Source organism: Ranitomeya variabilis, chromosome 1 (assembly GCF_051348905.1).
Source record: "Ranitomeya variabilis isolate aRanVar5 chromosome 1, aRanVar5.hap1, whole genome shotgun sequence".
Taxonomy (NCBI): Eukaryota; Metazoa; Chordata; class Amphibia; order Anura; family Dendrobatidae; genus Ranitomeya; species Ranitomeya variabilis.
The window spans coordinates 1160823077-1160851029 of NC_135232.1; the positions used below are offsets into that span (position 1 = coordinate 1160823077).

Below are 27953 nucleotides of genomic sequence, written 5' to 3' on the forward strand. Positions count from 1 at the left end.
CAGCTCTCTACCCATCACTCACATGTGCAGCGAGGGTGGGGGGCTCCTCACGTGGTGATCGGGGTCCTCCATCACTGACAGGACACTTATGGCTGCGCGGCCGCCCCCAGACTCCGAGCCCCCATATACCGAGGATTAACCCCCTACAGACGTCTCGTCATTCCTCCCTGATGTCGCTGCATTCTGTCTGTAGGATTAATGGCGTCTGACACATTTTATCTCTATTGTAGAAACCCCTGAGCTGGTGGATCCTGAGAGTGTGATCTGTGAGATCCCGGAGATCCACGATCCTGTCGCTGTAAGTATCATGGAGGGAGATGTCTGCGCGTCACCGATGATGGGGGAGAGCGGCCCATCCAGGACCATCCCCATATAACACGGGGGCCGTCTCTATTCTGGGGAGATAACAGCAGTTATATTATAGGGAGGCTGAGAGCAGCACCATGTAGAGGCAGAGACCCTGATTCCAGCCGTGTGTCCATCACCTTACACTATATTCTCTGCTGCAGATCTGGCAGTGCTCTGAACGCTGAGCCCTGTATGACCCACAGCAGTGATTGGCTGCTTCCTGTGTATAACCCCGCCCACACCAGTGATTGGCTGCTTCCTGTGCATAACCCCGCCCACACCAGTGATTGGCAGCTTTCTGTGTATAATCCCGCCCACACCAGTGATTGGCTACTTCCTGTGTATAACCCCGCCTGTTGTGAATTCCGTTCTTGGGCTCCCTCCGGTGGTTGTAAATGGCACTTTTGTGAATTCTGCCCTTGGGCTCCCTCCGGTGGTTTTAAGTGGAACTGCTGCTCCTTGGATTTAGCATTAGCAGCTGCTTCCACTGATCGTCTCTCCTGGCTCTGCTATTTGGCCTGGCTCTAATCTTCAGCCAGTGCCAGCTGTCAATGTTTCTTGGTTGGATTCAGACCTCTCCTTGGATTTCCCTGATAGTCTGTCCAGTTCAGCAAAGATAAGTCCTTGCTTGTTCATTTGTTGTCCACTTGTTGTGGACTTAATCGTTCAGCTCATTTTGTTTTCTCTAGTCCAGCTTGTCAGTATTATATGTTCAGTTAAGCTGGAAGCTCTGGGGAAGCAGATTTGCCCTCCACACCGCTAGTCCGTTGTGGAGATTTTTTGTAAACTCTGTGGTGGATTTTTCTAGCTTTTAATACTGACCGCACAGTATACTTTCCTGTTCTGTCTATCTAGTTAGAAGTGGCCTCCTTTGCTAAATCCTGGTTTCATTCTGTGTGTCATTTCCCTCTCCACTCACAGTCAATATTTGTGGGGGGCTGTCTTTCCTTTTTGGATTTTCTCTGAGGCAAGATAGCTTTCTGTTTCCATCTTTAGGGGTAGTTAGTTCTCCGGCTGTGACGAGATGTCTAAGGAGAGTCAGGAACATCCCACAGCTATTACTAGTGTTGTGTTAGGTTCAGGAACTGCGGTCAGTACAGATACCACCTCCTCCAGAGCTCGTCCATGTTGCTCCTTAACCACCAGGTCATAACACCCGCCCACACCAGTGATTGGCAGCTTCCTCTATATAATCCCACTCACACCAGTGATTGGTTGCTTCCTGTATATAACCCCACCCACACCAGTGATAGGCAGCTTTCTGTGTATAATCCCGCTCACACCAGTGATTGGCTGCTTTCTGTGTATAACCCCGCCCACACTAGTGATTGGGTGCTTCCTGTGTATAACCCCGCCTACACCAGTGATTGGGTGCTTCCTGTGTATAACCCCGCCCACACCCGTGATTGGCAGCTTCCTGTGTATAACCCCGCCCACACCAGTGATTGGCAGCTTCCTGTGTATAACCCCGCCCATACCGGTGATTAGCAGCTTCCTGTGTATAACCCCGCCCACACCAGTGATTGACAGCTTCCTTGTATAACCCCGCCCACACCAGTGATTGGCAGCTTCCTGTTAATAACCCCTGTTGTGAACTCTGTTTTCAGGCTCCCTCTTGTGGTCACTGGTGGTATGGTGTGACTTTTGCTTTGGGCTCCCCCTGGTGGCTTTGTTTGTTCTCCTGCTGGTCTCTGGCTATCAGCTGGTTCGTTATCCTCTGGGAGGTTCCTATATAGCTCTGTTTCTCTTTCACTTGTTGCCGGCTGTCGATGTAATCAGTGCTACTCAGATTCCGTCTGACTACCTTGCTCCCAGTCCATCCAGGACAAGCTAAGTTTTGTTTGCTCATTTTTTGATCAGCAGTGTTATCATGTTTTCTTGTCCAGCTTGCTAAATGTGATTCTCTCGCTTGCTGGTTGCTCTAGTGGACTGAGTTTCTCCCCACACACCGTTAGTTGGTGCATGGGTTCTTGAAATCTCAGGATGGATATTTTGTAAGGGTTTTTTATTGATCGCATAGACCCCTGCTCTATTTTCTGCTTTCTAGTACTAGTGGGCCTCTTTTGCTGAAACTGATTTCATCCCTATGTATGTGCCTTCTTCTTACTTCACCGTTAATATTTGTTGGGGGCTTCTATATCTTTGGGGATTATTTCTCTGAGGCAAGCGAGGTCTTTCTTTCTCTTTAGGGGTAGCTAGTTCCTCAGGCTGGCTCGAGACGTCTAGGAATTTTTAAGGCACGTTCACCGGCTACCTCTAGTTGTGTTGGATAGGTTCAGATTTGCGATCAGTCCAGTTACCATCTCCCTAGAGCTTGTCCTAAGTGTATTCACTTGCTGGTCTATTTGTGATCCTCAGCCACTAAGGATCATAACAGTACAGCCGGCCCTATAAAGTGTTAATTGCATGGCAGAAGCAGGAGAAAAGAAGCCTTGAGAAATTTTTTTTGTTGTTGTTGTTGTTGTTGTTGCCGTGTGTCTAGCTGCTGTGTGTGTCTAGCTTCTCTTCTCCTCTTAATCTTGGTGTGGCTCTGAGTTCAGCTGCTGACATGGATGTCCAGAGCTTGGCTTCCAGTCTGGATCATCTTGCTGCTAGGGTTCAAAGTATTCAGGATTTTGTTGTTCACAGTCCTATGTCTGAGCCTAGAATACCTATTCCGGAGTTGTTTTCTGGAGATAGATCTAGGTTCCTGAATTTTAAGAACAATTGTAAGTTGTTTCTTTCTTTGAAACCTCGTTCCTCTGGTGATGCCGTTCAGCAAGTTAAGATTATCATTTCTTTTTTGCGTGGTGACCCTCAAGATTGGGCCTTCGCATTGGCGCCAGGGGATCCTGCATTGCTTAGTGTAGATGCGTTTTTTCTGGCCCTTGGATTGCTCTATGAGGAACCTAATCTTGAGAACCAGGCTGAAAAAGCATTATTGGCCCTCTCGCAGGGGCAAGATGAAGCAGAGGTGTACTGCCAGAAATTTCGGAAATGGTCGGTGCTTACTCAGTGGAATGAGTGTGCCCTGGCTGCAAATTTCAGAGAAGGTCTTTCTGAAGCCATTAAGAATGTCATGGTGGGGTTCCCTACGCCTGCAGGTCTGAATGAGTCAATGACTCTGGCCATTGAGATTGATCGGCGTTTGCGGGAGCGCAAACCTGTGCACCATTTGGCGGTGTCTTCTGAACAGACACCTGAATCTATGCAATGTGACAGAATTCTGACCAGAAGTGAACGGCAAAATTATAGATGGCAAAATGGGTTGTGCTTTTACTGTAGTGACTCAGCTCATGTTATCTCAGCATGCTCTAAGCGCAAAAAGGGGGTTGATAAATGTGTCACCATTGGTACTTTACAGCCTAAGTTCATTTTGTCTGTTACCCTGATTTGTTCCCTGTCATCTTACCCGGTTAATGCTTTTGTAGATTCAGGTGCTGCCCTGAGTCTGATGGATTGGTCTTTTGCCAGGCGCTGTGGTTTTGATTTGGAGCCTTTGAAATTCCCTATTCCCCTAAGGGGAATTGATTCTACACCATTGGCTACGAATAGACCTCAGTACTGGACACAAGTGACCATGTGCATGACTCCTGTTTATCAGGAGGTGATTCGCTTTCTAGTACTGCATAATTTGCATGATGTTGTCGTGTTGGGTCTACCATGGTTGCAGACTCATAATCCAGTCCTGGATTGGAAAGCTATGTCTGTGTCAAGTTGGGGTTGTCAGGGAATTCATGGTGACGCTCCTGTGGTGTCAATTGCTTCGTCCACTCCTTCTGAAGTCCCTACGTTTTTGTCAGACTACCAGGATGTATTTGAGGAGCCCAAACTCAATTCTCTACCTCCTCATAGGGACTGTGATTGTGCTATAAATTTGATTCCTGGTAGTAAGTTTCCTAAGGGACGACTTTTCAATTTATCTGTGCCGGAGCATGCTGCCATGCGGAGTTATATAAAGGAGTCTTTGGAGAAGGGACATATTCGCCCGTCCTCATCCCCTCTTGGTGCAGGATTCTTTTTTGTGGCTAAGAAGGATGGTTCCCTGAGGCCTTGTATTGATTATCGCCTTTTGAACAAAATCACGGTCAAATTTCAGTACCCTTTGCCATTGTTAACTGATTTGTTTGCTCGCATTAGGGGGTCTAGTTGGTTCACCAAGATAGATCTTCGTGGTGCGTATAACCTTGTGCGTATAAAACAGGGTGATGAATGGAAAACTGCATTTAATACGCCTGAAGGCCATTTTGAGTACTTGGTGATGCCTTTTGGACTTTCTAATGCTCCTTCAGTCTTTCAGTCCTTTATGCACGACATCTTCCATGAATATCTGGATAAGTTTATGATTGTGTATCTGGATGATATTCTGGTCTTTTCGGATGATTGGGAGTCTCATATTAAGCAGGTCAGGATGGTGTTTCAGGTCCTGCGTGACAATGCTTTATTTGTGAAGGGCTCAAAATGTCTTTTTGGAGTCCAGAGGATTTCTTTTTTGGGTTTCATTTTTTCTCCTTCTACTATTGAGATGGACCCAGTCAAGGTTCAGGCTATTCATGACTGGACGCAGCCTACATCTGTTAAGAGTCTTCAGAAGTTCTTGGGTTTCGCTAATTTTTACCGTCGCTTCATAGCTGATTTTTCTGGTGTTGTTAAGCCTTTGACGGATTTGACCAAGAAAGGTTCTGATGTGACTAATTGGTCCTCTGCGGCTGTTGAGGCCTTTCGGGAGCTGAAGCGTCGGTTTTCTTCGGCTCCGGTCTTATGTCAGCCAGATGTCTCACTTCCCTTCCAGGTCGAGGTTGATGCTTCCGAGATTGGAGCGGGGGCTGTTTTGTCGCAGAGAAGCTCCGATGGCTCTGTGATGAAGCCATGCGCTTTCTTTTCAAGAAAGTTTTCGCCTGCCGAGCGGAATTATGATGTCGGTAATCGGGAGCTGTTGGCTATGAAGTGGGCATTTGAGGAGTGGCAACATTGGCTCGAGGGAGCTAAGCATCGTGTGGTGGTCTTGACTGACCACAAGAATTTGATTTATCTCGAGTCGGCCAAGCGGCTGAATCCCAGACAGGCTCGTTGGTTGTTGTTTTTCTCTCGTTTTGATTTCATGGTCTCGTACCTGCCTGGTTCGAAGAATGTGAAGGCTGATGCTCTTTCTAGGAGTTTTGTGCCTGACTCTCCTGGAGATTCAGAGCCGGCTGGTATCCTTAGAGAAGGGGTGATTTTGTCTGCCATCTCCCCAGATTTGCGACGTGTGCTGCAAGAGTTTCAGGCGGATAGACCTGATCGCTGTCCACCGGAGAGACTGTTTGTCCCGGATAGATGGACCAACAGAGTCATCTCCGAGGTTCATTCTTCGGTGTTGGCGGGCCATCCTGGAATATTTGGTACCAGAGACTTGGTGGCCAGGTCTTTTTGGTGGCCTTCCTTGTCGCGGGATGTGCGTTCCTTTGTGCAGTCTTGTGGGATTTGTGCTCAGGCTAAGCCTTGCTGTTCTCGTGCCAGTGGTTTGCTGTTACCTTTGCCTGTCCCGAAGAGGCCTTGGACGCACATTTCCATGGATTTTATTTCAGATCTCCCTGTCTCTCAGAGAATATCTGTCATCTGGGTGGTGTGTGATCGTTTTTCTAAGATGGTCCATTTGGTACCCTTGCCTAAGTTGCCTTCCTCCTCCGAGTTGGTTCCACTGTTTTTTCAAAATGTGGTTCGTTTGCACAGGATTCCTGAGAACATTGTTTCTGACAGAGGATCCCAGTTTGTGTCTAGATTTTGGCGGACCTTTTGTGCTAAATTGGGCATTGATTTGTCTTTTTCGTCGGCCTTCCATCCTCAGACGAATGGCCAAACCGAGCTAACTAATCAGACCTTGGAGACTTATATAAGATGTTTTGTTTCTGCTGATCAGGACGACTGGGTTACTTTTTTGCTGTTGGCCGAGTTTGCCCTTAATAATCGGGCTAGTTCTGCTACTTTGGTTTCTCCTTTTTTTTGTAATTCGGGGTTTCATCCTCGTTTTTCCTCGGGTCAGGTGGAGCATTCTGACTGTCCTGGAGTGGATGTTGTGGTGGATAGGTTGCATAAGATTTGGAATCATGTGGTGGACAATTTGAAGTTGTCACAAGAGAAGGCTCAGCTCTTTGCCAACCGCCGTCGCTGTGTGGGTCCCCGACTTCTTGTTGGGGACTTGGTCTGGTTGTCTTCTCGCTTCGTTCCTATGAAGGTCTCCTCTCCTAAGTTCAAGCCTCGGTTTATCGGTCCTTATAAGATTCTGGAAGTCCTTGGCCCTGTGTCATTTCGTCTGGACCTCCCGGCATCATTTGCTATTCATAATGTGTTCCATCGCTCGTTGTTGCGGAGGTATGTGGTGCCTGTGGTTCCTCCGGTTGAGCCTCCTGCCCCGGTGCTGGTTGAGGGAGAATTGGAATACGTGGTAGAGAAGATCTTGGATTCTCGTATTTCTAGACGGAGGCTCCAGTATTTGGTTAAGTGGAAGGGCTATGGTCAGGAGGATAATTCTTGGGTTGTCGCCTCTGATGTTCATGCGGCCGATTTGGTTCGTGCCTTCCATGTGGCTCATCCTGATCGCCCTGGGGGTTTTCATGAGGGTTCGGTGACCCCTCCTCAAGGGGGGGGGGGTACTGTTGTGAACTCTGTTTTCAGGCTCCCTCTTGTGGTCACTGGTGGTATGGTGTGACTTTTGCTTTGGGCTCCCCCTGGTGGCTTTGTTTGTTCTCCTGCTGGTCTCTGGCTATCAGCTGGTTTGTTATCCTCTGGGAGGTTCCTATATAGCTCTGTTTCTCTTTCACTTGTTGCCGGCTGTCGATGTAATCAGTGCTACTCAGATTCCGTCTGACTACCTTGCTCCCAGTCCATCCAGGACAAGCTAAGTTTTGTTGGCTCATTTTTTGATCAGCAGTGTTTATCATGTTTTCTTTTCCAGCTTGCTAAAATGTGATTCCCTCACTTGCTGGTTGCTCTAGTGGACTGAGTTTCTCCCCACACACCGTTAGTTGGTGCGTGGGTTCTTGAAATCTCAGGATGGATATTTTGTAAGGGTTTTTTATTGATCGCATAGACCCCTGCTCTATTTTCTGCTTTCTAGTACTAGTGGGCCTCTTTTGCTGAAACTGATTTCATCCCTATGTATGTGCCTTCTTCTTACTTCACCGTTAATATTTGTTGGGGGCTTCTATATCTTTGGGGATTATTTCTCTGAGGCAAGCGAGGTCTTTCTTTCTCTTTAGGGGTAGCTAGTTCCTCAGGCTGGCTCGAGACGTCTAGGAATTTTTAAGGCACGTTCACCGGCTACCTCTAGTTGTGTTGGATAGGTTCAGATTTGCGATCAGTCCAGTTACCATCTCCCTAGAGCTTGTCCTAAGTGTATTCACTTGCTGGTCTATTTGTGATCCTCAGCCACTAAGGATCATAACAGTACAGCCGGCCCTATAAAGTGTTAATTGCATGGCAGAAGCAGGAGAAAAGAAGCCTTGAGAAATTTTTTTTGTTGTTGTTGTTGTTGCCGTGTGTCTAGCTGCTGTGTGTGTCTAGCTTCTCTTCTCCTCTTAATCTTGGTGTGGCTCTGAGTTCAGCTGCTGACATGGATGTCCAGAGCTTGGCTTCCAGTCTGGATCATCTTGCTGCTAGGGTTCAAAGTATTCAGGATTTTGTTGTTCACAGTCCTATGTCTGAGCCTAGAATACCTATTCCGGAGTTGTTTTCTGGAGATAGATCTAGGTTCCTGAATTTTAAGAACAATTGTAAGTTGTTTCTTTCTTTGAAACCTCGTTCCTCTGGTGATGCCGTTCAGCAAGTTAAGATTATCATTTCTTTTTTGCGTGGTGACCCTCAAGATTGGGCCTTCGCATTGGCGCCAGGGGATCCTGCATTGCTTAGTGTAGATGCGTTTTTTCTGGCCCTTGGATTGCTCTATGAGGAACCTAATCTTGAGAACCAGGCTGAAAAAGCATTATTGGCCCTCTCGCAGGGGCAAGATGAAGCAGAGGTGTACTGCCAGAAATTTCGGAAATGGTCGGTGCTTACTCAGTGGAATGAGTGTGCCCTGGCTGCAAATTTCAGAGAAGGTCTTTCTGAAGCCATTAAGAATGTCATGGTGGGGTTCCCTACGCCTGCAGGTCTGAATGAGTCAATGACTCTGGCCATTGAGATTGATCGGCGTTTGCGGGAGCGCAAACCTGTGCACCATTTGGCGGTGTCTTCTGAACAGACACCTGAATCTATGCAATGTGACAGAATTCTGACCAGAAGTGAACGGCAAAATTATAGATGGCAAAATGGGTTGTGCTTTTACTGTAGTGACTCAGCTCATGTTATCTCAGCATGCTCTAAGCGCAAAAAGGGGGTTGATAAATGTGTCACCATTGGTACTTTACAGCCTAAGTTCATTTTGTCTGTTACCCTGATTTGTTCCCTGTCATCTTACCCGGTTAATGCTTTTGTAGATTCAGGTGCTGCCCTGAGTCTGATGGATTGGTCTTTTGCCAGGCGCTGTGGTTTTGATTTGGAGCCTTTGAAATTCCCTATTCCCCTAAGGGGAATTGATTCTACACCATTGGCTACGAATAGACCTCAGTACTGGACACAAGTGACCATGTGCATGACTCCTGTTTATCAGGAGGTGATTCGCTTTCTAGTACTGCATAATTTGCATGATGTTGTCGTGTTGGGTCTACCATGGTTGCAGACTCATAATCCAGTCCTGGATTGGAAAGCTATGTCTGTGTCAAGTTGGGGTTGTCAGGGAATTCATGGTGACGCTCCTGTGGTGTCAATTGCTTCGTCCACTCCTTCTGAAGTCCCTACGTTTTTGTCAGACTACCAGGATGTATTTGAGGAGCCCAAACTCAATTCTCTACCTCCTCATAGGGACTGTGATTGTGCTATAAATTTGATTCCTGGTAGTAAGTTTCCTAAGGGACGACTTTTCAATTTATCTGTGCCGGAGCATGCTGCCATGCGGAGTTATATAAAGGAGTCTTTGGAGAAGGGACATATTCGCCCGTCCTCATCCCCTCTTGGTGCAGGATTCTTTTTTGTGGCTAAGAAGGATGGTTCCCTGAGGCCTTGTATTGATTATCGCCTTTTGAACAAAATCACGGTCAAATTTCAGTACCCTTTGCCATTGTTAACTGATTTGTTTGCTCGCATTAGGGGGTCTAGTTGGTTCACCAAGATAGATCTTCGTGGTGCGTATAACCTTGTGCGTATAAAACAGGGTGATGAATGGAAAACTGCATTTAATACGCCTGAAGGCCATTTTGAGTACTTGGTGATGCCTTTTGGACTTTCTAATGCTCCTTCAGTCTTTCAGTCCTTTATGCACGACATCTTCCGTGAATATCTGGATAAGTTTATGATTGTGTATCTGGATGATATTCTGGTCTTTTCGGATGATTGGGAGTCTCATATTAAGCAGGTCAGGATGGTGTTTCAGGTCCTGCGTGACAATGCTTTATTTGTGAAGGGCTCAAAATGTCTTTTTGGAGTCCAGAGGATTTCTTTTTTGGGTTTCATTTTTTCTCCTTCTACTATTGAGATGGACCCAGTCAAGGTTCAGGCTATTCATGACTGGACGCAGCCTACATCTGTTAAGAGTCTTCAGAAGTTCTTGGGTTTCGCTAATTTTTACCGTCGCTTCATAGCTGATTTTTCTGGTGTTGTTAAGCCTTTGACGGATTTGACCAAGAAAGGTTCTGATGTGACTAATTGGTCCTCTGCGGCTGTTGAGGCCTTTCGGGAGCTGAAGCGTCGGTTTTCTTCGGCTCCGGTCTTATGTCAGCCAGATGTCTCACTTCCCTTCCAGGTCGAGGTTGATGCTTCCGAGATTGGAGCGGGGGCTGTTTTGTCGCAGAGAAGCTCCGATGGCTCTGTGATGAAGCCATGCGCTTTCTTTTCAAGAAAGTTTTCGCCTGCCGAGCGGAATTATGATGTCGGTAATCGGGAGCTGTTGGCTATGAAGTGGGCATTTGAGGAGTGGCAACATTGGCTCGAGGGAGCTAAGCATCGTGTGGTGGTCTTGACTGACCACAAGAATTTGATTTATCTCGAGTCGGCCAAGCGGCTGAATCCCAGACAGGCTCGTTGGTTGTTGTTTTTCTCTCGTTTTGATTTCATGGTCTCGTACCTGCCTGGTTCGAAGAATGTGAAGGCTGATGCTCTTTCTAGGAGTTTTGTGCCTGACTCTCCTGGAGATTCAGAGCCGGCTGGTATCCTTAGAGAAGGGGTGATTTTGTCTGCCATCTCCCCAGATTTGCGACGTGTGCTGCAAGAGTTTCAGGCGGATAGACCTGATCGCTGTCCACCGGAGAGACTGTTTGTCCCGGATAGATGGACCAACAGAGTCATCTCCGAGGTTCATTCTTCGGTGTTGGCGGGCCATCCTGGAATATTTGGTACCAGAGACTTGGTGGCCAGGTCTTTTTGGTGGCCTTCCTTGTCGCGGGATGTGCGTTCCTTTGTGCAGTCTTGTGGGATTTGTGCTCAGGCTAAGCCTTGCTGTTCTCGTGCCAGTGGTTTGCTGTTACCTTTGCCTGTCCCGAAGAGGCCTTGGACGCACATTTCCATGGATTTTATTTCAGATCTCCCTGTCTCTCAGAGAATATCTGTCATCTGGGTGGCGTGTGATCGTTTTTCTAAGATGGTCCATTTGGTACCCTTGCCTAAGTTGCCTTCCTCCTCCGAGTTGGTTCCACTGTTTTTTCAAAATGTGGTTCGTTTGCACAGGATTCCTGAGAACATTGTTTCTGACAGAGGATCCCAGTTTGTGTCTAGATTTTGGCGGACCTTTTGTGCTAAATTGGGCATTGATTTGTCTTTTTCGTCGGCCTTCCATCCTCAGACGAATGGCCAAACCGAGCTAACTAATCAGACCTTGGAGACTTATATAAGATGTTTTGTTTCTGCTGATCAGGACGACTGGGTTACTTTTTTGCTGTTGGCCGAGTTTGCCCTTAATAATCGGGCTAGTTCTGCTACTTTGGTTTCTCCTTTTTTTTGTAATTCGGGGTTTCATCCTCGTTTTTCCTCGGGTCAGGTGGAGCATTCTGACTGTCCTGGAGTGGATGTTGTGGTGGATAGGTTGCATAAGATTTGGAATCATGTGGTGGACAATTTGAAGTTGTCACAAGAGAAGGCTCAGCTCTTTGCCAACCGCCGTCGCTGTGTGGGTCCCCGACTTCTTGTTGGGGACTTGGTCTGGTTGTCTTCTCGCTTCGTTCCTATGAAGGTCTCCTCTCCTAAGTTCAAGCCTCGGTTTATCGGTCCTTATAAGATTCTGGAAGTCCTTGGCCCTGTGTCATTTCGTCTGGACCTCCCGGCATCATTTGCTATTCATAATGTGTTCCATCGCTCGTTGTTGCGGAGGTATGTGGTGCCTGTGGTTCCTCCGGTTGAGCCTCCTGCCCCGGTGCTGGTTGAGGGAGAATTGGAATACGTGGTAGAGAAGATCTTGGATTCTCGTATTTCTAGACGGAGGCTCCAGTATTTGGTTAAGTGGAAGGGCTATGGTCAGGAGGATAATTCTTGGGTTGTCGCCTCTGATGTTCATGCGGCCGATTTGGTTCGTGCCTTCCATGTGGCTCATCCTGATCGCCCTGGGGGTTTTCATGAGGGTTCGGTGACCCCTCCTCAAGGGGGGGGGTACTGTTGTGAACTCTGTTTTCAGGCTCCCTCTTGTGGTCACTGGTGGTATGGTGTGACTTTTGCTTTGGGCTCCCCCTGGTGGCTTTGTTTGTTCTCCTGCTGGTCTCTGGCTATCAGCTGGTTTGTTATCCTCTGGGAGGTTCCTATATAGCTCTGTTTCTCTTTCACTTGTTGCCGGCTGTCGATGTAATCAGTGCTACTCAGATTCCGTCTGACTACCTTGCTCCCAGTCCATCCAGGACAAGCTAAGTTTTGTTGGCTCATTTTTTGATCAGCAGTGTTTATCATGTTTTCTTTTCCAGCTTGCTAAAATGTGATTCCCTCACTTGCTGGTTGCTCTAGTGGACTGAGTTTCTCCCCACACACCGTTAGTTGGTGCGTGGGTTCTTGAAATCTCAGGATGGATATTTTGTAAGGGTTTTTTATTGATCGCATAGACCCCTGCTCTATTTTCTGCTTTCTAGTACTAGTGGGCCTCTTTTGCTGAAACTGATTTCATCCCTATGTATGTGCCTTCTTCTTACTTCACCGTTAATATTTGTTGGGGGCTTCTATATCTTTGGGGATTATTTCTCTGAGGCAAGCGAGGTCTTTCTTTCTCTTTAGGGGTAGCTAGTTCCTCAGGCTGGCTCGAGACGTCTAGGAATTTTTAAGGCACGTTCACCGGCTACCTCTAGTTGTGTTGGATAGGTTCAGATTTGCGATCAGTCCAGTTACCATCTCCCTAGAGCTTGTCCTAAGTGTATTCACTTGCTGGTCTATTTGTGATCCTCAGCCACTAAGGATCATAACAGTACAGCCGGCCCTATAAAGTGTTAATTGCATGGCAGAAGCAGGAGAAAAGAAGCCTTGAGAAATTTTTTTTGTTGTTGTTGTTGTTGTTGTTGCCGTGTGTCTAGCTGCTGTGTGTGTCTAGCTTCTCTTCTCCTCTTAATCTTGGTGTGGCTCTGAGTTCAGCTGCTGACATGGATGTCCAGAGCTTGGCTTCCAGTCTGGATCATCTTGCTGCTAGGGTTCAAAGTATTCAGGATTTTGTTGTTCACAGTCCTATGTCTGAGCCTAGAATACCTATTCCGGAGTTGTTTTCTGGAGATAGATCTAGGTTCCTGAATTTTAAGAACAATTGTAAGTTGTTTCTTTCTTTGAAACCTCGTTCCTCTGGTGATGCCGTTCAGCAAGTTAAGATTATCATTTCTTTTTTGCGTGGTGACCCTCAAGATTGGGCCTTCGCATTGGCGCCAGGGGATCCTGCATTGCTTAGTGTAGATGCGTTTTTTCTGGCCCTTGGATTGCTCTATGAGGAACCTAATCTTGAGAACCAGGCTGAAAAAGCATTATTGGCCCTCTCGCAGGGGCAAGATGAAGCAGAGGTGTACTGCCAGAAATTTCGGAAATGGTCGGTGCTTACTCAGTGGAATGAGTGTGCCCTGGCTGCAAATTTCAGAGAAGGTCTTTCTGAAGCCATTAAGAATGTCATGGTGGGGTTCCCTACGCCTGCAGGTCTGAATGAGTCAATGACTCTGGCCATTGAGATTGATCGGCGTTTGCGGGAGCGCAAACCTGTGCACCATTTGGCGGTGTCTTCTGAACAGACACCTGAATCTATGCAATGTGACAGAATTCTGACCAGAAGTGAACGGCAAAATTATAGATGGCAAAATGGGTTGTGCTTTTACTGTAGTGACTCAGCTCATGTTATCTCAGCATGCTCTAAGCGCAAAAAGGGGGTTGATAAATGTGTCACCATTGGTACTTTACAGCCTAAGTTCATTTTGTCTGTTACCCTGATTTGTTCCCTGTCATCTTACCCGGTTAATGCTTTTGTAGATTCAGGTGCTGCCCTGAGTCTGATGGATTGGTCTTTTGCCAGGCGCTGTGGTTTTGATTTGGAGCCTTTGAAATTCCCTATTCCCCTAAGGGGAATTGATTCTACACCATTGGCTACGAATAGACCTCAGTACTGGACACAAGTGACCATGTGCATGACTCCTGTTTATCAGGAGGTGATTCGCTTTCTAGTACTGCATAATTTGCATGATGTTGTCGTGTTGGGTCTACCATGGTTGCAGACTCATAATCCAGTCCTGGATTGGAAAGCTATGTCTGTGTCAAGTTGGGGTTGTCAGGGAATTCATGGTGACGCTCCTGTGGTGTCAATTGCTTCGTCCACTCCTTCTGAAGTCCCTACGTTTTTGTCAGACTACCAGGATGTATTTGAGGAGCCCAAACTCAATTCTCTACCTCCTCATAGGGACTGTGATTGTGCTATAAATTTGATTCCTGGTAGTAAGTTTCCTAAGGGACGACTTTTCAATTTATCTGTGCCGGAGCATGCTGCCATGCGGAGTTATATAAAGGAGTCTTTGGAGAAGGGACATATTCGCCCGTCCTCATCCCCTCTTGGTGCAGGATTCTTTTTTGTGGCTAAGAAGGATGGTTCCCTGAGGCCTTGTATTGATTATCGCCTTTTGAACAAAATCACGGTCAAATTTCAGTACCCTTTGCCATTGTTAACTGATTTGTTTGCTCGCATTAGGGGGTCTAGTTGGTTCACCAAGATAGATCTTCGTGGTGCGTATAACCTTGTGCGTATAAAACAGGGTGATGAATGGAAAACTGCATTTAATACGCCTGAAGGCCATTTTGAGTACTTGGTGATGCCTTTTGGACTTTCTAATGCTCCTTCAGTCTTTCAGTCCTTTATGCACGACATCTTCCGTGAATATCTGGATAAGTTTATGATTGTGTATCTGGATGATATTCTGGTCTTTTCGGATGATTGGGAGTCTCATATTAAGCAGGTCAGGATGGTGTTTCAGGTCCTGCGTGACAATGCTTTATTTGTGAAGGGCTCAAAATGTCTTTTTGGAGTCCAGAGGATTTCTTTTTTGGGTTTCATTTTTTCTCCTTCTACTATTGAGATGGACCCAGTCAAGGTTCAGGCTATTCATGACTGGACGCAGCCTACATCTGTTAAGAGTCTTCAGAAGTTCTTGGGTTTCGCTAATTTTTACCGTCGCTTCATAGCTGATTTTTCTGGTGTTGTTAAGCCTTTGACGGATTTGACCAAGAAAGGTTCTGATGTGACTAATTGGTCCTCTGCGGCTGTTGAGGCCTTTCGGGAGCTGAAGCGTCGGTTTTCTTCGGCTCCGGTCTTATGTCAGCCAGATGTCTCACTTCCCTTCCAGGTCGAGGTTGATGCTTCCGAGATTGGAGCGGGGGCTGTTTTGTCGCAGAGAAGCTCCGATGGCTCTGTGATGAAGCCATGCGCTTTCTTTTCAAGAAAGTTTTCGCCTGCCGAGCGGAATTATGATGTCGGTAATCGGGAGCTGTTGGCTATGAAGTGGGCATTTGAGGAGTGGCAACATTGGCTCGAGGGAGCTAAGCATCGTGTGGTGGTCTTGACTGACCACAAGAATTTGATTTATCTCGAGTCGGCCAAGCGGCTGAATCCCAGACAGGCTCGTTGGTTGTTGTTTTTCTCTCGTTTTGATTTCATGGTCTCGTACCTGCCTGGTTCGAAGAATGTGAAGGCTGATGCTCTTTCTAGGAGTTTTGTGCCTGACTCTCCTGGAGATTCAGAGCCGGCTGGTATCCTTAGAGAAGGGGTGATTTTGTCTGCCATCTCCCCAGATTTGCGACGTGTGCTGCAAGAGTTTCAGGCGGATAGACCTGATCGCTGTCCACCGGAGAGACTGTTTGTCCCGGATAGATGGACCAACAGAGTCATCTCCGAGGTTCATTCTTCGGTGTTGGCGGGCCATCCTGGAATATTTGGTACCAGAGACTTGGTGGCCAGGTCTTTTTGGTGGCCTTCCTTGTCGCGGGATGTGCGTTCCTTTGTGCAGTCTTGTGGGATTTGTGCTCAGGCTAAGCCTTGCTGTTCTCGTGCCAGTGGTTTGCTGTTACCTTTGCCTGTCCCGAAGAGGCCTTGGACGCACATTTCCATGGATTTTATTTCAGATCTCCCTGTCTCTCAGAGAATATCTGTCATCTGGGTGGCGTGTGATCGTTTTTCTAAGATGGTCCATTTGGTACCCTTGCCTAAGTTGCCTTCCTCCTCCGAGTTGGTTCCACTGTTTTTTCAAAATGTGGTTCGTTTGCACAGGATTCCTGAGAACATTGTTTCTGACAGAGGATCCCAGTTTGTGTCTAGATTTTGGCGGACCTTTTGTGCTAAATTGGGCATTGATTTGTCTTTTTCGTCGGCCTTCCATCCTCAGACGAATGGCCAAACCGAGCTAACTAATCAGACCTTGGAGACTTATATAAGATGTTTTGTTTCTGCTGATCAGGACGACTGGGTTACTTTTTTGCTGTTGGCCGAGTTTGCCCTTAATAATCGGGCTAGTTCTGCTACTTTGGTTTCTCCTTTTTTTTGTAATTCGGGGTTTCATCCTCGTTTTTCCTCGGGTCAGGTGGAGCATTCTGACTGTCCTGGAGTGGATGTTGTGGTGGATAGGTTGCATAAGATTTGGAATCATGTGGTGGACAATTTGAAGTTGTCACAAGAGAAGGCTCAGCTCTTTGCCAACCGCCGTCGCTGTGTGGGTCCCCGACTTCTTGTTGGGGACTTGGTCTGGTTGTCTTCTCGCTTCGTTCCTATGAAGGTCTCCTCTCCTAAGTTCAAGCCTCGGTTTATCGGTCCTTATAAGATTCTGGAAGTCCTTGGCCCTGTGTCATTTCGTCTGGACCTCCCGGCATCATTTGCTATTCATAATGTGTTCCATCGCTCGTTGTTGCGGAGGTATGTGGTGCCTGTGGTTCCTCCGGTTGAGCCTCCTGCCCCGGTGCTGGTTGAGGGAGAATTGGAATACGTGGTAGAGAAGATCTTGGATTCTCGTATTTCTAGACGGAGGCTCCAGTATTTGGTTAAGTGGAAGGGCTATGGTCAGGAGGATAATTCTTGGGTTGTCGCCTCTGATGTTCATGCGGCCGATTTGGTTCGTGCCTTCCATGTGGCTCATCCTGATCGCCCTGGGGGTTTTCATGAGGGTTCGGTGACCCCTCCTCAAGGGGGGGGGGTACTGTTGTGAACTCTGTTTTCAGGCTCCCTCTTGTGGTCACTGGTGGTATGGTGTGACTTTTGCTTTGGGCTCCCCCTGGTGGCTTTGTTTGTTCTCCTGCTGGTCTCTGGCTATCAGCTGGTTTGTTATCCTCTGGGAGGTTCCTATATAGCTCTGTTTCTCTTTCACTTGTTGCCGGCTGTCGATGTAATCAGTGCTACTCAGATTCCGTCTGACTACCTTGCTCCCAGTCCATCCAGGACAAGCTAAGTTTTGTTGGCTCATTTTTTGATCAGCAGTGTTTATCATGTTTTCTTTTCCAGCTTGCTAAAATGTGATTCCCTCACTTGCTGGTTGCTCTAGTGGACTGAGTTTCTCCCCACACACCGTTAGTTGGTGCGTGGGTTCTTGAAATCTCAGGATGGATATTTTGTAAGGGTTTTTTATTGATCGCATAGACCCCTGCTCTATTTTCTGCTTTCTAGTACTAGTGGGCCTCTTTTGCTGAAACTGATTTCATCCCTATGTATGTGCCTTCTTCTTACTTCACCGTTAATATTTGTTGGGGGCTTCTATATCTTTGGGGATTATTTCTCTGAGGCAAGCGAGGTCTTTCTTTCTCTTTAGGGGTAGCTAGTTCCTCAGGCTGGCTCGAGACGTCTAGGAATTTTTTAGGCACGTTCACCGGCTACCTCTAGTTGTGTTGGATAGGTTCAGATTTGCGATCAGTCCAGTTACCATCTCCCTAGAGCTTGTCCTAAGTGTATTCACTTGCTGGTCTATTTGTGATCCTCAGCCACTAAGGATCATAACAAACCCCGCCCACACCAGTGATTGGCAGCTTCCTGTGTATAACCCCGCCCACACCAGTGATTGGCAGCTTCTTCCTCTGAGACGAGGCATTCCTCCTCTGGAACCAGGGCAGCCATTAATCCAGGAGACGTGAGGTTCATAAAAACACCCAAACGTTCGCAGTGTGAATGGCAGTATGTACGAGCAGATGCAGAGGATGAGGCCCAGCGTGTTGTCATCTCTCTACAGGTTCCGGACACAACTTCAGCCCTGGTTCTCGGCATAGGTGGCCCGTCCCTCACTGGCTTTTGTAGCCCTAGAGAACCTTCTCCACCACTAGCTGTATTTCCAATACGTTCTGCCCCACGTAGTCTGAGTCCATCTTTCCCTGCAGCTTCACAGGCTGACTTTGCCCCAGGCCCCCGATGTCCATCTCGGGGTTGCCCCAGGCCATTAGACGGAATCACACAGAAGGGTATTTTCTCCACTGCCCCGATATTAGGCCCCCGCTGTCCCTAGCAGCCTCTCGTCCTCGGCCTGCTACTTCACTTGCTGCTGTCCACACTGACTGTCACTTCCTGGAGTTGCCACTCTCAGTTCCCCATCGAAAACTGGGCCGGCCACTACAGTTAACCCTGTCTCAGCTAGCTGCAGTCCCAGTGGGTATCATCCCTTTAAGGGTACCTTCACATTAAGCGACGCTGCAGCGATACAGACAACGATCCCGATCGCTGCAGCATAGCTGTTTGGTCGCTGGAGAGCTGTCACACAGACCGCTCTCCAGCGACCAACGATGCCGAGGTCCCCGGGTAACCAGGGTAAACATCAGGTTGCTAAGCGCAGGGCCGCGCTTAGTAACCTGATGTTTACCCTGGTTACCAGCGTAAAGTGTAAAAAAACAAACACTACATACTCACCTTCGCGTCCCCCGGCGTCCGCTTCCTGCACTGACTGAGCGCCGGCCCTAAAAGCAGAGCGGTGACGTCACCGCTGTGCAGTGCTTTCACTTTACGGCCGGCGCTCAGTCAGTGCAGGAAGCGGACGCCGGGGGACGCGAATGTGAGTATGTGCTGTTTGTTTTTTTACATTTTACGCTGGTAACCAGGGTAAACATCGGGTTACTAAGCGCGGCCCTGCGCTTAGTAACCCGATATTTACCCTGGTTACCATTGTAAAACATTGCTGGCATGGTTGCTTTTGCTGTCAAACACAACGATACACGCCGGTCTGACGACCAAATAAAGTTCTGAACTTTAACCAACGACCAGCGATATCACAGCAGGATCCTGATCGCTGCTGCATGTCAAACTAAACGATATCGCTAGCCAGGACGCTGCAACGTCACAGATCGCTAGCGATATCGTCTAGTGTGAAGGTACCTTAACACACACATGAACAACAAATGCCTTTAACCCTTGGAACATCAGGAAGCAGACCATCCGCTCCCCCATGGGACATGATGCAGGACGAGACGTTTCTGCATCTGGAGCTCTTCTCCAGCAGCTTCTACATCTTAATATCATTTCTTCTTCTTCTTTTTTAGAACTTGATGGAATCATTGATCCCGGCGAGAAAGCCGCAGATGAGCGACTACGAGACATCCAAACTGATCAGCGGTGGATGTTTTGGGTGAGATTTCTGTTGGCATCAACCACATTTCTCAGCGTTCCATATGACAAGGCTTCAGCCTCTGTGCTCTGCCATGCAGTGTTGTCATAGGGACATGATCTGAGTCCACCCCACTATCTTGTCCAATTACTTCTATAGCCGGACTGTTAATAAGGACTCATTATTAACCATGGACTCTCCTTCTCTCCAGGGCCGTCTACTTAGTGCGCCACAAAGACTCACAGCAGATCTTCGCTATGAAGAAAATGGCGAAGAAGAAACTGGAAACTCCAAAAGATGTGGAAGACGTTTTTCTGGAGAGGGACATCCTGACCTTCGCTAATTGTCCCTTTGTGGTCTCCATGCTCTGCTCCTTCCCTACGATATCCCACCTGTGTATGGTAATGGAGTATGTCGGAGGTAGGACATGTACATGTATTATATTCAGCCCGTATCTGCTGACATCTTATCATGGCTCATAGTGTTAGGATTGTCCATGTGGACAGTTACATCCCAACCGAGCATTTACTGTAGATATTACGGAAAGGCATTTGTGTGTCCCTGCATGTCCACGCTGAGCACGTCAGTATCTCCAGCTGTAGACCAGATGTGACATCACTGTATATGGACGACATTTCACCATGACCTCAGACCAATATTCTGTGCACTATATATTATATCTGTATATAGTCTCTTCTGCCCCGATGTCTCAGCTATCTTCTCATGATACATCCCCACCGAGCATTTACTGTAGATATTACAGAAAGGCATTTATGTGTGTCCCTGTATGTCCACGCTGAGCACGTCGGTATCTCCAGCTGTAGACCAGATGTGACATTACTGTATATGGACGACATTTCACCATGACCTCAGACCAATATTCTGTGCACTATATATTATATCTGTATATAGTCTCTCCTGCCCCGATGTCTCCGCGCTCACTTCTCATGATACATCCTCACCGAGCATTTACTGTAGATATTACGGAAAGGCATTTATGTTTGTCCCTGTATGTCCACGCTGAGCACGTCAGTATCTCCAGCTGTAGACCAGATGTGACATCACTGTATATGTACGACATTTCACCATGACCTCAGACCAATATTCTGTGCACTATATATTATATCTGTATATAGCCTCTTCTGCCCCGATGTCTCAGCTCTCTTCTCATGATACATCCCCACCGAGCATTTACTGTAGATATTACAGAAAGGCATTTATGTGTGTCCCTGTATGTCCACGCTGAGCACGTCAGTATCTCCAGCTGTAGACCAGATGTGACATTACTGTATATGGACGACATTTCACCATGACCTCAGACCAATATTCTGTGCACTATATATTATATCTGTTTATAGTCTCTCCTGCCCCGATGTCTCAGCTCACTTCTCATGATACATCCCCACCGAGCATTTACTATAGATATTACGGAAAGGCATTTATGTGTGTCCCTGCATGTCCACGCTGAGCACGTCAGTATCTCGAGCTGTAGACCAGATGTGACATTACTGTATATGGACGACATTTCACCATGACCTCAGACCAATATTATGTGCACTATATATTATATCTGTATATAGTCTCTCCTGCCCCGATGTCTCCGCGCTCACTTCTCATGATACATCCCCACTGAGCATTTACTGTAGATATTACGGAAAGGCATTTATGTGTGTCCCTGTATGTCCACGCTGAGCACATCAGTATCTCCAGCTGTAGACCAGATGTGACATCACTGTATATGGACGACATTTCACCATGACCTCAGACCAATATTCTGTGCACTATACATTATATCTGTATATAGTCTCTTCTGCCCCAATGTCTCAGCTCTCTTCTCATGATACATCGTGGGGATCTGCTCTATAAACGCCTCATCACTTTTATTTCCTTTCATCTATAGGTGGAGACTGTGGGTCCCTCCTAAACAGAAGGGGCACTTTATCTGTCCCCTTGGCCCGCCTGTACTTTGCAGAAACAGTTCTTGCTGTGGAATACCTGCACAGCTATGGTGTGGTGCACCGAGACCTGAAACCGTACAAGTAAGTGCTGCCTATAGTGTAATAAAGGGGGGAGTTATCATTTATGATCACATGATCTGTGAGGCTAAATCCATCTTCTCTTTCACAGCCTCCTGATTACAACAGCAGGACACATTAAAGTCACCGATTTTGGGCTTTCAAAAGTTGGTGTCATGATACCAAAAACCAACACCTACAAGCAATCAGCAGAGGACATCTCCAGAGAGTTCAAGGACCGTGAGGTTGGCATCACTTACTGGAACTTAGCTTGTTCTTTACAAATCCCATCACTATTGTTTCTTCTCTATGTTCTTCATTTCTGGAGAACTTCTCCACTTCTATTTTATCTTCTGTCATTGTGTGTTGTGAAATTGGATTTTGGGCTCCCCCTGTGGCCACTGGTGGAATTGAACTGGTGTGCATCATCCTCTCTGTTCACCTGTTTCCATCAGGATGTGGGAGTCGCTATTTAGCCTTGCTCCTCTGTCACTTCCATGCCGGTGAACATTGTAATCAGAAGCCTTTCTGTGCATGTTCCTGCTGCTAGACAACTCCCAGCTAAGTTGGACTTTAGTCCTTGTTTGTTTTTGCATTTTGTTCCAGTTCACAGCTGTAGTTTCGTTTCTGTGTCTGGAAAGCTCTTGTGATCTGAAATTGCCACTCTGATGTTATGAGTTAATACTAGAGTCTTAAAGTAATTTCAGGATGGTGTTTTGATAGGGTTTTCAGCTGACCATGAAAGTGCCCTTTCTGTCTTCCTGCTATCTAGTAAGCGGACCTCAATTTTGCTAAACCTATTTTCATACTACGTTTGTCATTTCATCTAAAATCACCGCCAATATTTGTGGGGGCCTCTGTCTGCCTTTCGGGGAAATTTCTCTAGAGGTGAGCCAGGACTATATTTTCCTCTGCCAGGATTAGTTAGTCCTCCGGCCGGCGCTGGGCGTCTAGGGATAAAACGCAGGCAACGCTACCCGGCTACTGTTAGTTGTGCGGCAGGTTTAGTTCATGGTCAGTTTAAGTTTCCATCCTTCCAAGAGCTAGTTCTTATGTTTGCTGGGCTATGTTCTCTTGCCATTGAGAACCATAACAATTGTGTATTTTATGGTGAGAACTTGTCATAATAGTGGTTTCATCACTTCTCATCTGGATCTTCTGTTGATTTCCAGAAATGTGGCACCGTGCATTACATGGCCCCAGAGGTCATCCTGAAGAAAGGCTATGGAAGACCTGTTGACTGGTGGTCAATGGGGATCATCCTCCATGAATTTCTGGTGGGATCTGTACCATTTGATGGGGATTCCATACCTGAGATTAATAAAAAGATTGTCCTTGGTAAGTAGAATGATCCGATCTTTGCTTTGACTGGTTACATTGGTTTAGTTATTTCCTTTGCTTTATCTTACAGTCCAATACAAAGGTTTTATTTTCTGTAATTTTCTACACAACAGGAAAAATAAGTTGGAATAGCAAACGCTCTCCTCCCCCTGATGCTAAGAACCTCATCACTGAGCTGCTCAGAATAAATCCAGAGCATAGACGTGGGACAGGTAACATATATAATAGTATTAATATTTACTTATTACACCGAGGACATATCGTTCATGTCCATGAGGATCAACACTTCTCTGTCTGCTCATCTATTTCTAGTTCTCCATACTGTGACTTTCTATTTCCTTCATGTTGGCTCGGTTATGTCATTAGCACAGATTACAATAAACTGTTCAGATATGGAGAAGTTTCTAACAATGTCCTCACCACTTTTGTTTTTCTTTTCCAGGTGGAGCATTTGAGATTAAGGATCATCCATTTGTGAGTAACTTAGATTTTGACAATCTTCTAAATCAGAAGCCGATGTACATTCCTCATCTTGTGTCAGATCTGGACACCAGCCTCTTTATCAGTAAGTAGAAGGAGACATCATCTAGGCTAAGCGGCTGTTTGTCTTGTCTTCCTTAATATGTGACATTCGGATCCCACTAATAACAAGGACAAATAGTGACTGTGCTATACCCATAATAACACTTTATTATCTATGTCTTGTAGATCACGCTGATATAGACATGCATATGGTCTCAGAGAATGAGGAGGACACAAGTGAGGATATCAAAAGCCTCGACTTCCAAAATTTTACTTCATCCTCTGAAAGGCTTTCTAAAGTAAGTATATGATGAATAAATCCAGAATATGTAAATAAGACCTCTAAAAGGAAAAAAAGGATTTAATATCTTATTTTTGCCCGTATTTAGATCTGCACCATCGCTAACAGCACGATGAACAATGAGGATTCAAAGTCCCATCCAGAGTGTACGAAAGCCTCAAGCACGAAAATCTCAGCAATATGAGTAGGTTATAAGGTCAATACTGGGAGTTCTGGACATGGTAGAAATAAGCAGGAGACCTTCCCCACTACGACTTTCATATGTCCTATTAGTCCTTATAGTCGGCGGTCTTCTACTGAGCCATTCCGTTTTATACAGCGATTACTTGTGATTTACACATTTTTCTTCTTCCAAACAGGCAGAAAGAATCTTTTCCTGAATCTGATGGAGACGATGCTATAAGCCGCTTGCCATCCTCGTCCCCATTGTCAGGTATGTACATGTCTAGCACCAATAATGTGAATATTGACTTCAAGGCTGAAATATTTCCACTTGGTTTCTCTGTTTTTGGTCTCTTAAGTTGTCCATGTTCCATGGATCCCGATCTGAGGATTGGAACAATCCTACTATATACAGGAGAGACACAAAGCAGATCCCATAACAATATATCCTTAGTCAATTGTTGTTTTATTCTTTCTGATCAGAATTTCCAGCTGACGAGAAAAGAAAATCTGCAATAAAAGCGAATATCAAACAAGAAAACCCAGAAAATGTAAAAAAGGGAAGAAAGAGAAAAGGTGAGTGTGAGAATCATCTCCATGTTGTGTGATGTCGGTCAGTGAGAAGAATGCATGTGTCATCTGTCGGTGATGGGTTGTCACATGTATGATGGCTGACGATGATCCCTGACCTCTGTGTGATGAGATTCCTCTGCAGTCTGGCCACCTTGACCCCACAGTAGTATCATGTCATATGGAGTCCCATCACTTACATTATATTTAATTTTCTTCTCATAGGTTCCATCTTGCGCCGGATCTTATCATCCTGCCGGCGTGGATTATCCAGGGCTGCTCGCGTGTTTACATGTTGTTGCCGCTCCCCTACAGACATCTAAAAGATGGGAAACCTCCACATCCAGCACCCTGAAGTCCAGCAGATCCACCATCACTGCTGGAGAAGCATAGAAGGACCTTCGCCTTCTACCTGTGTCCTTCTGACTGTCATATCTCTATCTGGATATCTGTGGCCTCTAACCAGGCTCCGCCGTATCCATACTGGACATCTATGGCCTCTAACCAGGCTCCACCATATCCATACTGGACATCTATGGCCTCTAACCAGGCTCCACCATATCCATACTGGGCATCTATGGCCTCTAACCAGGCTCCGCAGTATCCATACTGGACATCTATGGCCTCTCACCAGGCTCTGCCGTATCCATACTGGACATCTATGGCCTCTAACCAGGCTCCACAATATCCATATTGGACATCTATGGCCTCTAACCAGGCTCCACCATATCCATACTGGACATCTATGGCCTCTAACCAGGCTCCACAGAATCCATACTGGACATCTGTGGTCTCTAACCAGGCTCCACCATATCCATATTGGACATCTATGGCCTCTAACCAGGCCCCACCATATCCATACTGGACATCTATGGCCTCTAACCAGGCTCCCCGGTATCCATACTGGACATCTATGGCCTCTAACCAGGCTCCGCCGTATCCATACTGGACATCTATGGCCTCTAACCAGGCTCCGCCGTATCCATACTGGACATCTTTGGCCTCTAACCAGGCTCCGCCGTATCCATACTGGACATCTTTGGCCTCTAACCAGGCTCCGCCGTATCCATACTGGACATCTTTGGCCTCTAACCAGGCTCCACCATATCCATATTGGACATCTATGGCCTCTAACCAGGCTCTACAGTGTCCATACTGGACATCTATGGCCTCTAACCAGGCTCTGCCGTATCCATACTGGACATCTATGGCCTCTAACCAGGCCCCGCCATATCCATACTGGACATCTATGGCCTCTAACCAGGCTCCACCATATCCATACTGGACATCTATGGCCTCTAACCAGGCTCCACCGCATCCATACTGGACATCTATGGCCTCTAAGCAGGCCCCGCCATATCCATACTGGACATCTATGGCCTCTAACCAGGCTCCGCGGTATCCATACTGGACATCTATGGCCTCTAACCAGGCTCCGCGGTATCCATACTGATCACCTGGTATCTAACCCTGGCTTTCTTCTGGACTATGATTTCGCCTATTGATTAAATTCTTTCCATTATCCTTTTATCCTATTATTAATAAAGAAACATATTCATCAAACTTTACTCTACATTTTGTCAATTGATAAAAATAATATATTAGCACTACTGTTATAAAAAGCAAAAATACGTTGACAATATGTATCTACATTTGTATATGCTGTGCCAGACACGTCTTTCTTCCGTCGGTCAAGAGACATAGACTATTGTTCATACGGGTCAGGATGTTGACTCTTGAGTTGTATTTTGCTGCAGGTTGTTGTTTGCTATTAGTGATGAGCGAGCGTACTCTGATGAGGTGTTTGTTAGGCAATCCCTGCATGTGTTGTGACCGTCGAACAGCCTCGAGACATGCAGCCACGGCGACTGGAACGTCACATCAGAGCACAATGAAGATGCTCTATTAATACTCGAATATTATCAGAGTATGGTCATTATTTACTATCTTTGCTGGACAGGGACGCAGGGTCATTCAATAATTAATGTTTGCGAATATGTTCATTATCCATTGTATGAGTCCATGTAGCTGGTGGACTTGCAAAACAAAGGACAAACTATGCAGGTTGATTAAATACTCAAACAATGAGAAATGAGCCCTGCAACCATCACCGACAATCATGTGGAAAAATGCCCGAATAAGAGCTGTGAACTATAAAAGGGGAATTTGCCTCTGTTCCCATGTCGATGGCAGCTTAAGGGACCCTGGCCCTGGCTGTAAGAATACAGATCTGCTCCATTGACCATCATTGAACCTTCAGAAACGTTCGGAGAATCCAGGTTGGGGCAATTAGGTCACTTGCCCATATACAGTGGGTACGGAAAGTATTCAGACCCCTTTAGATTTTTCCCTCTTTATTTCATTACTGCAATTTGGTAAATTCAGAAAAGTTATTTTTTTTTCTCATTAATGTTCACTCTGCACCCCATCTAGACTAAAAAAGCCCAGAAAATTTAATAAAAAAAGAAATTAAATGGATGACTTTGGGACCACCAGAAGTCTTCCTAGACCTGGATGTCCAGCCAAACTGAGCAATCATAGGAGAAGAGCCTTGGTGAGAGAGGTAAAGAAGAACCCCAAGATCACTGTGGCTGAGCTCCAGAGATGCAGTAGGGAGAAAGTTCCACAAAGTCACCTATCACTGCAGCATCCACCAGTCAGGCCGTTATGGCAGAGCGGCCCGACGGAAACCTCTCCTCAGTACAAGACATATGAAAGCTGAATATGGAGTGCCCCAAGGGCAAGGGGTTACTCGGTAACGGGCCCTTCGGTTCACGATAAGGATGTCACGGTGGCTGACCCGGTCCGTGGCCCTAGGGACTCCGTGTTAAAAGGGGAAGTGTTTGTGACTCCACCTGTGGTATTCGGTCAGGGTGACCAACGCTGCTATAAGGGGTCCGCTGGGGTGATGTTATGGCAGCCAGATGGCATACCTTCCCACAGGTGAAGTGTGTCCCCAGGGCTTCCCAGAAGTGTAGATGGTGGTGGTGGAAGTTGCTAGGCGCAGAAAATAACGAGGACACAAGGTTGCAGTCTCTTTACCTTTTACTGGAAGCTTCAGCATCCACAGTCCAGGGTACAGACCACAGGGCAGGCAGAGTCCGGCCGGTCCGAAGGCAAATCCAGAGTTCCCAGGTGGAAATCAGTAGCCTTCCTACTAGCGCCTGGGTGTTGTAGTACCTCCCTGCTGAGCAACTCGGTAAGGTCTTCACAACTTTCGTAGATATTCTAGATGTTATTTCTTCCTCTCTGTCCCCCAGATGATATGGATAGGACAAACCCGTATGACTGATGGCCTGAGGCTTGTTTATAGGGACCCTAGAGACGCCCCGACCCCCACAATTTGCTACCGTGTCTTCTTAGGTATTAAGGTCGGGCAGTCAACTTGGAATTGACTGTCCTGCCTGTCTCTGAAGTAATATGTAGAGTCAATTACTCCCTCGGTGTTCCGGCCACCGGCTACGCGCCTCAGAAGGAGGCAGCCTTTACAGGGCAGAACTCCTCCCGGTGTTGTCTCCTTGTGTTGTGACTTCGTTTCTCACCCTCTACAATACAATTCTCTTCGTGTCCTGTAGTTCTGTAGCTTTCTGTCTCGCTAGGCCTCTGTCAGGATCCCACCCCTGTCAGGGACCTCTGTCTGCAGCTCCGATGTTCCTC

The 27953-nt window shown here is 46.7% G+C and overlaps 1 protein-coding gene across 1 annotated transcript in view; it reads left to right on the top strand.

Moving 5' to 3' along the window:
* Positions 1 to 24765, top strand: part of LOC143793242 (microtubule-associated serine/threonine-protein kinase 4-like) — a 43954-nt gene extending 19189 nt beyond the window's left edge. Inside the window, exons 8-20 of the mRNA XM_077280042.1 lie at positions 231 to 298; positions 19321 to 19406; positions 19597 to 19805; positions 21286 to 21424; positions 21513 to 21645; positions 22573 to 22738; positions 22855 to 22953; positions 23184 to 23306; positions 23450 to 23562; positions 23653 to 23748; positions 23924 to 23997; positions 24210 to 24302; positions 24522 to 24765. Coding sequence (XP_077136157.1) covers positions 231 to 298; positions 19321 to 19406; positions 19597 to 19805; positions 21286 to 21424; positions 21513 to 21645; positions 22573 to 22738; positions 22855 to 22953; positions 23184 to 23306; positions 23450 to 23562; positions 23653 to 23748 — 1232 coding nt within the window. The 3' untranslated portion in view covers positions 23924 to 23997; positions 24210 to 24302; positions 24522 to 24765. The remainder of the gene's footprint in view (positions 1 to 230; positions 299 to 19320; positions 19407 to 19596; positions 19806 to 21285; positions 21425 to 21512; positions 21646 to 22572; positions 22739 to 22854; positions 22954 to 23183; positions 23307 to 23449; positions 23563 to 23652; positions 23749 to 23923; positions 23998 to 24209; positions 24303 to 24521) is intronic.
* The last annotated feature ends 3188 nt before the right edge of the window (positions 24766 to 27953 follow it).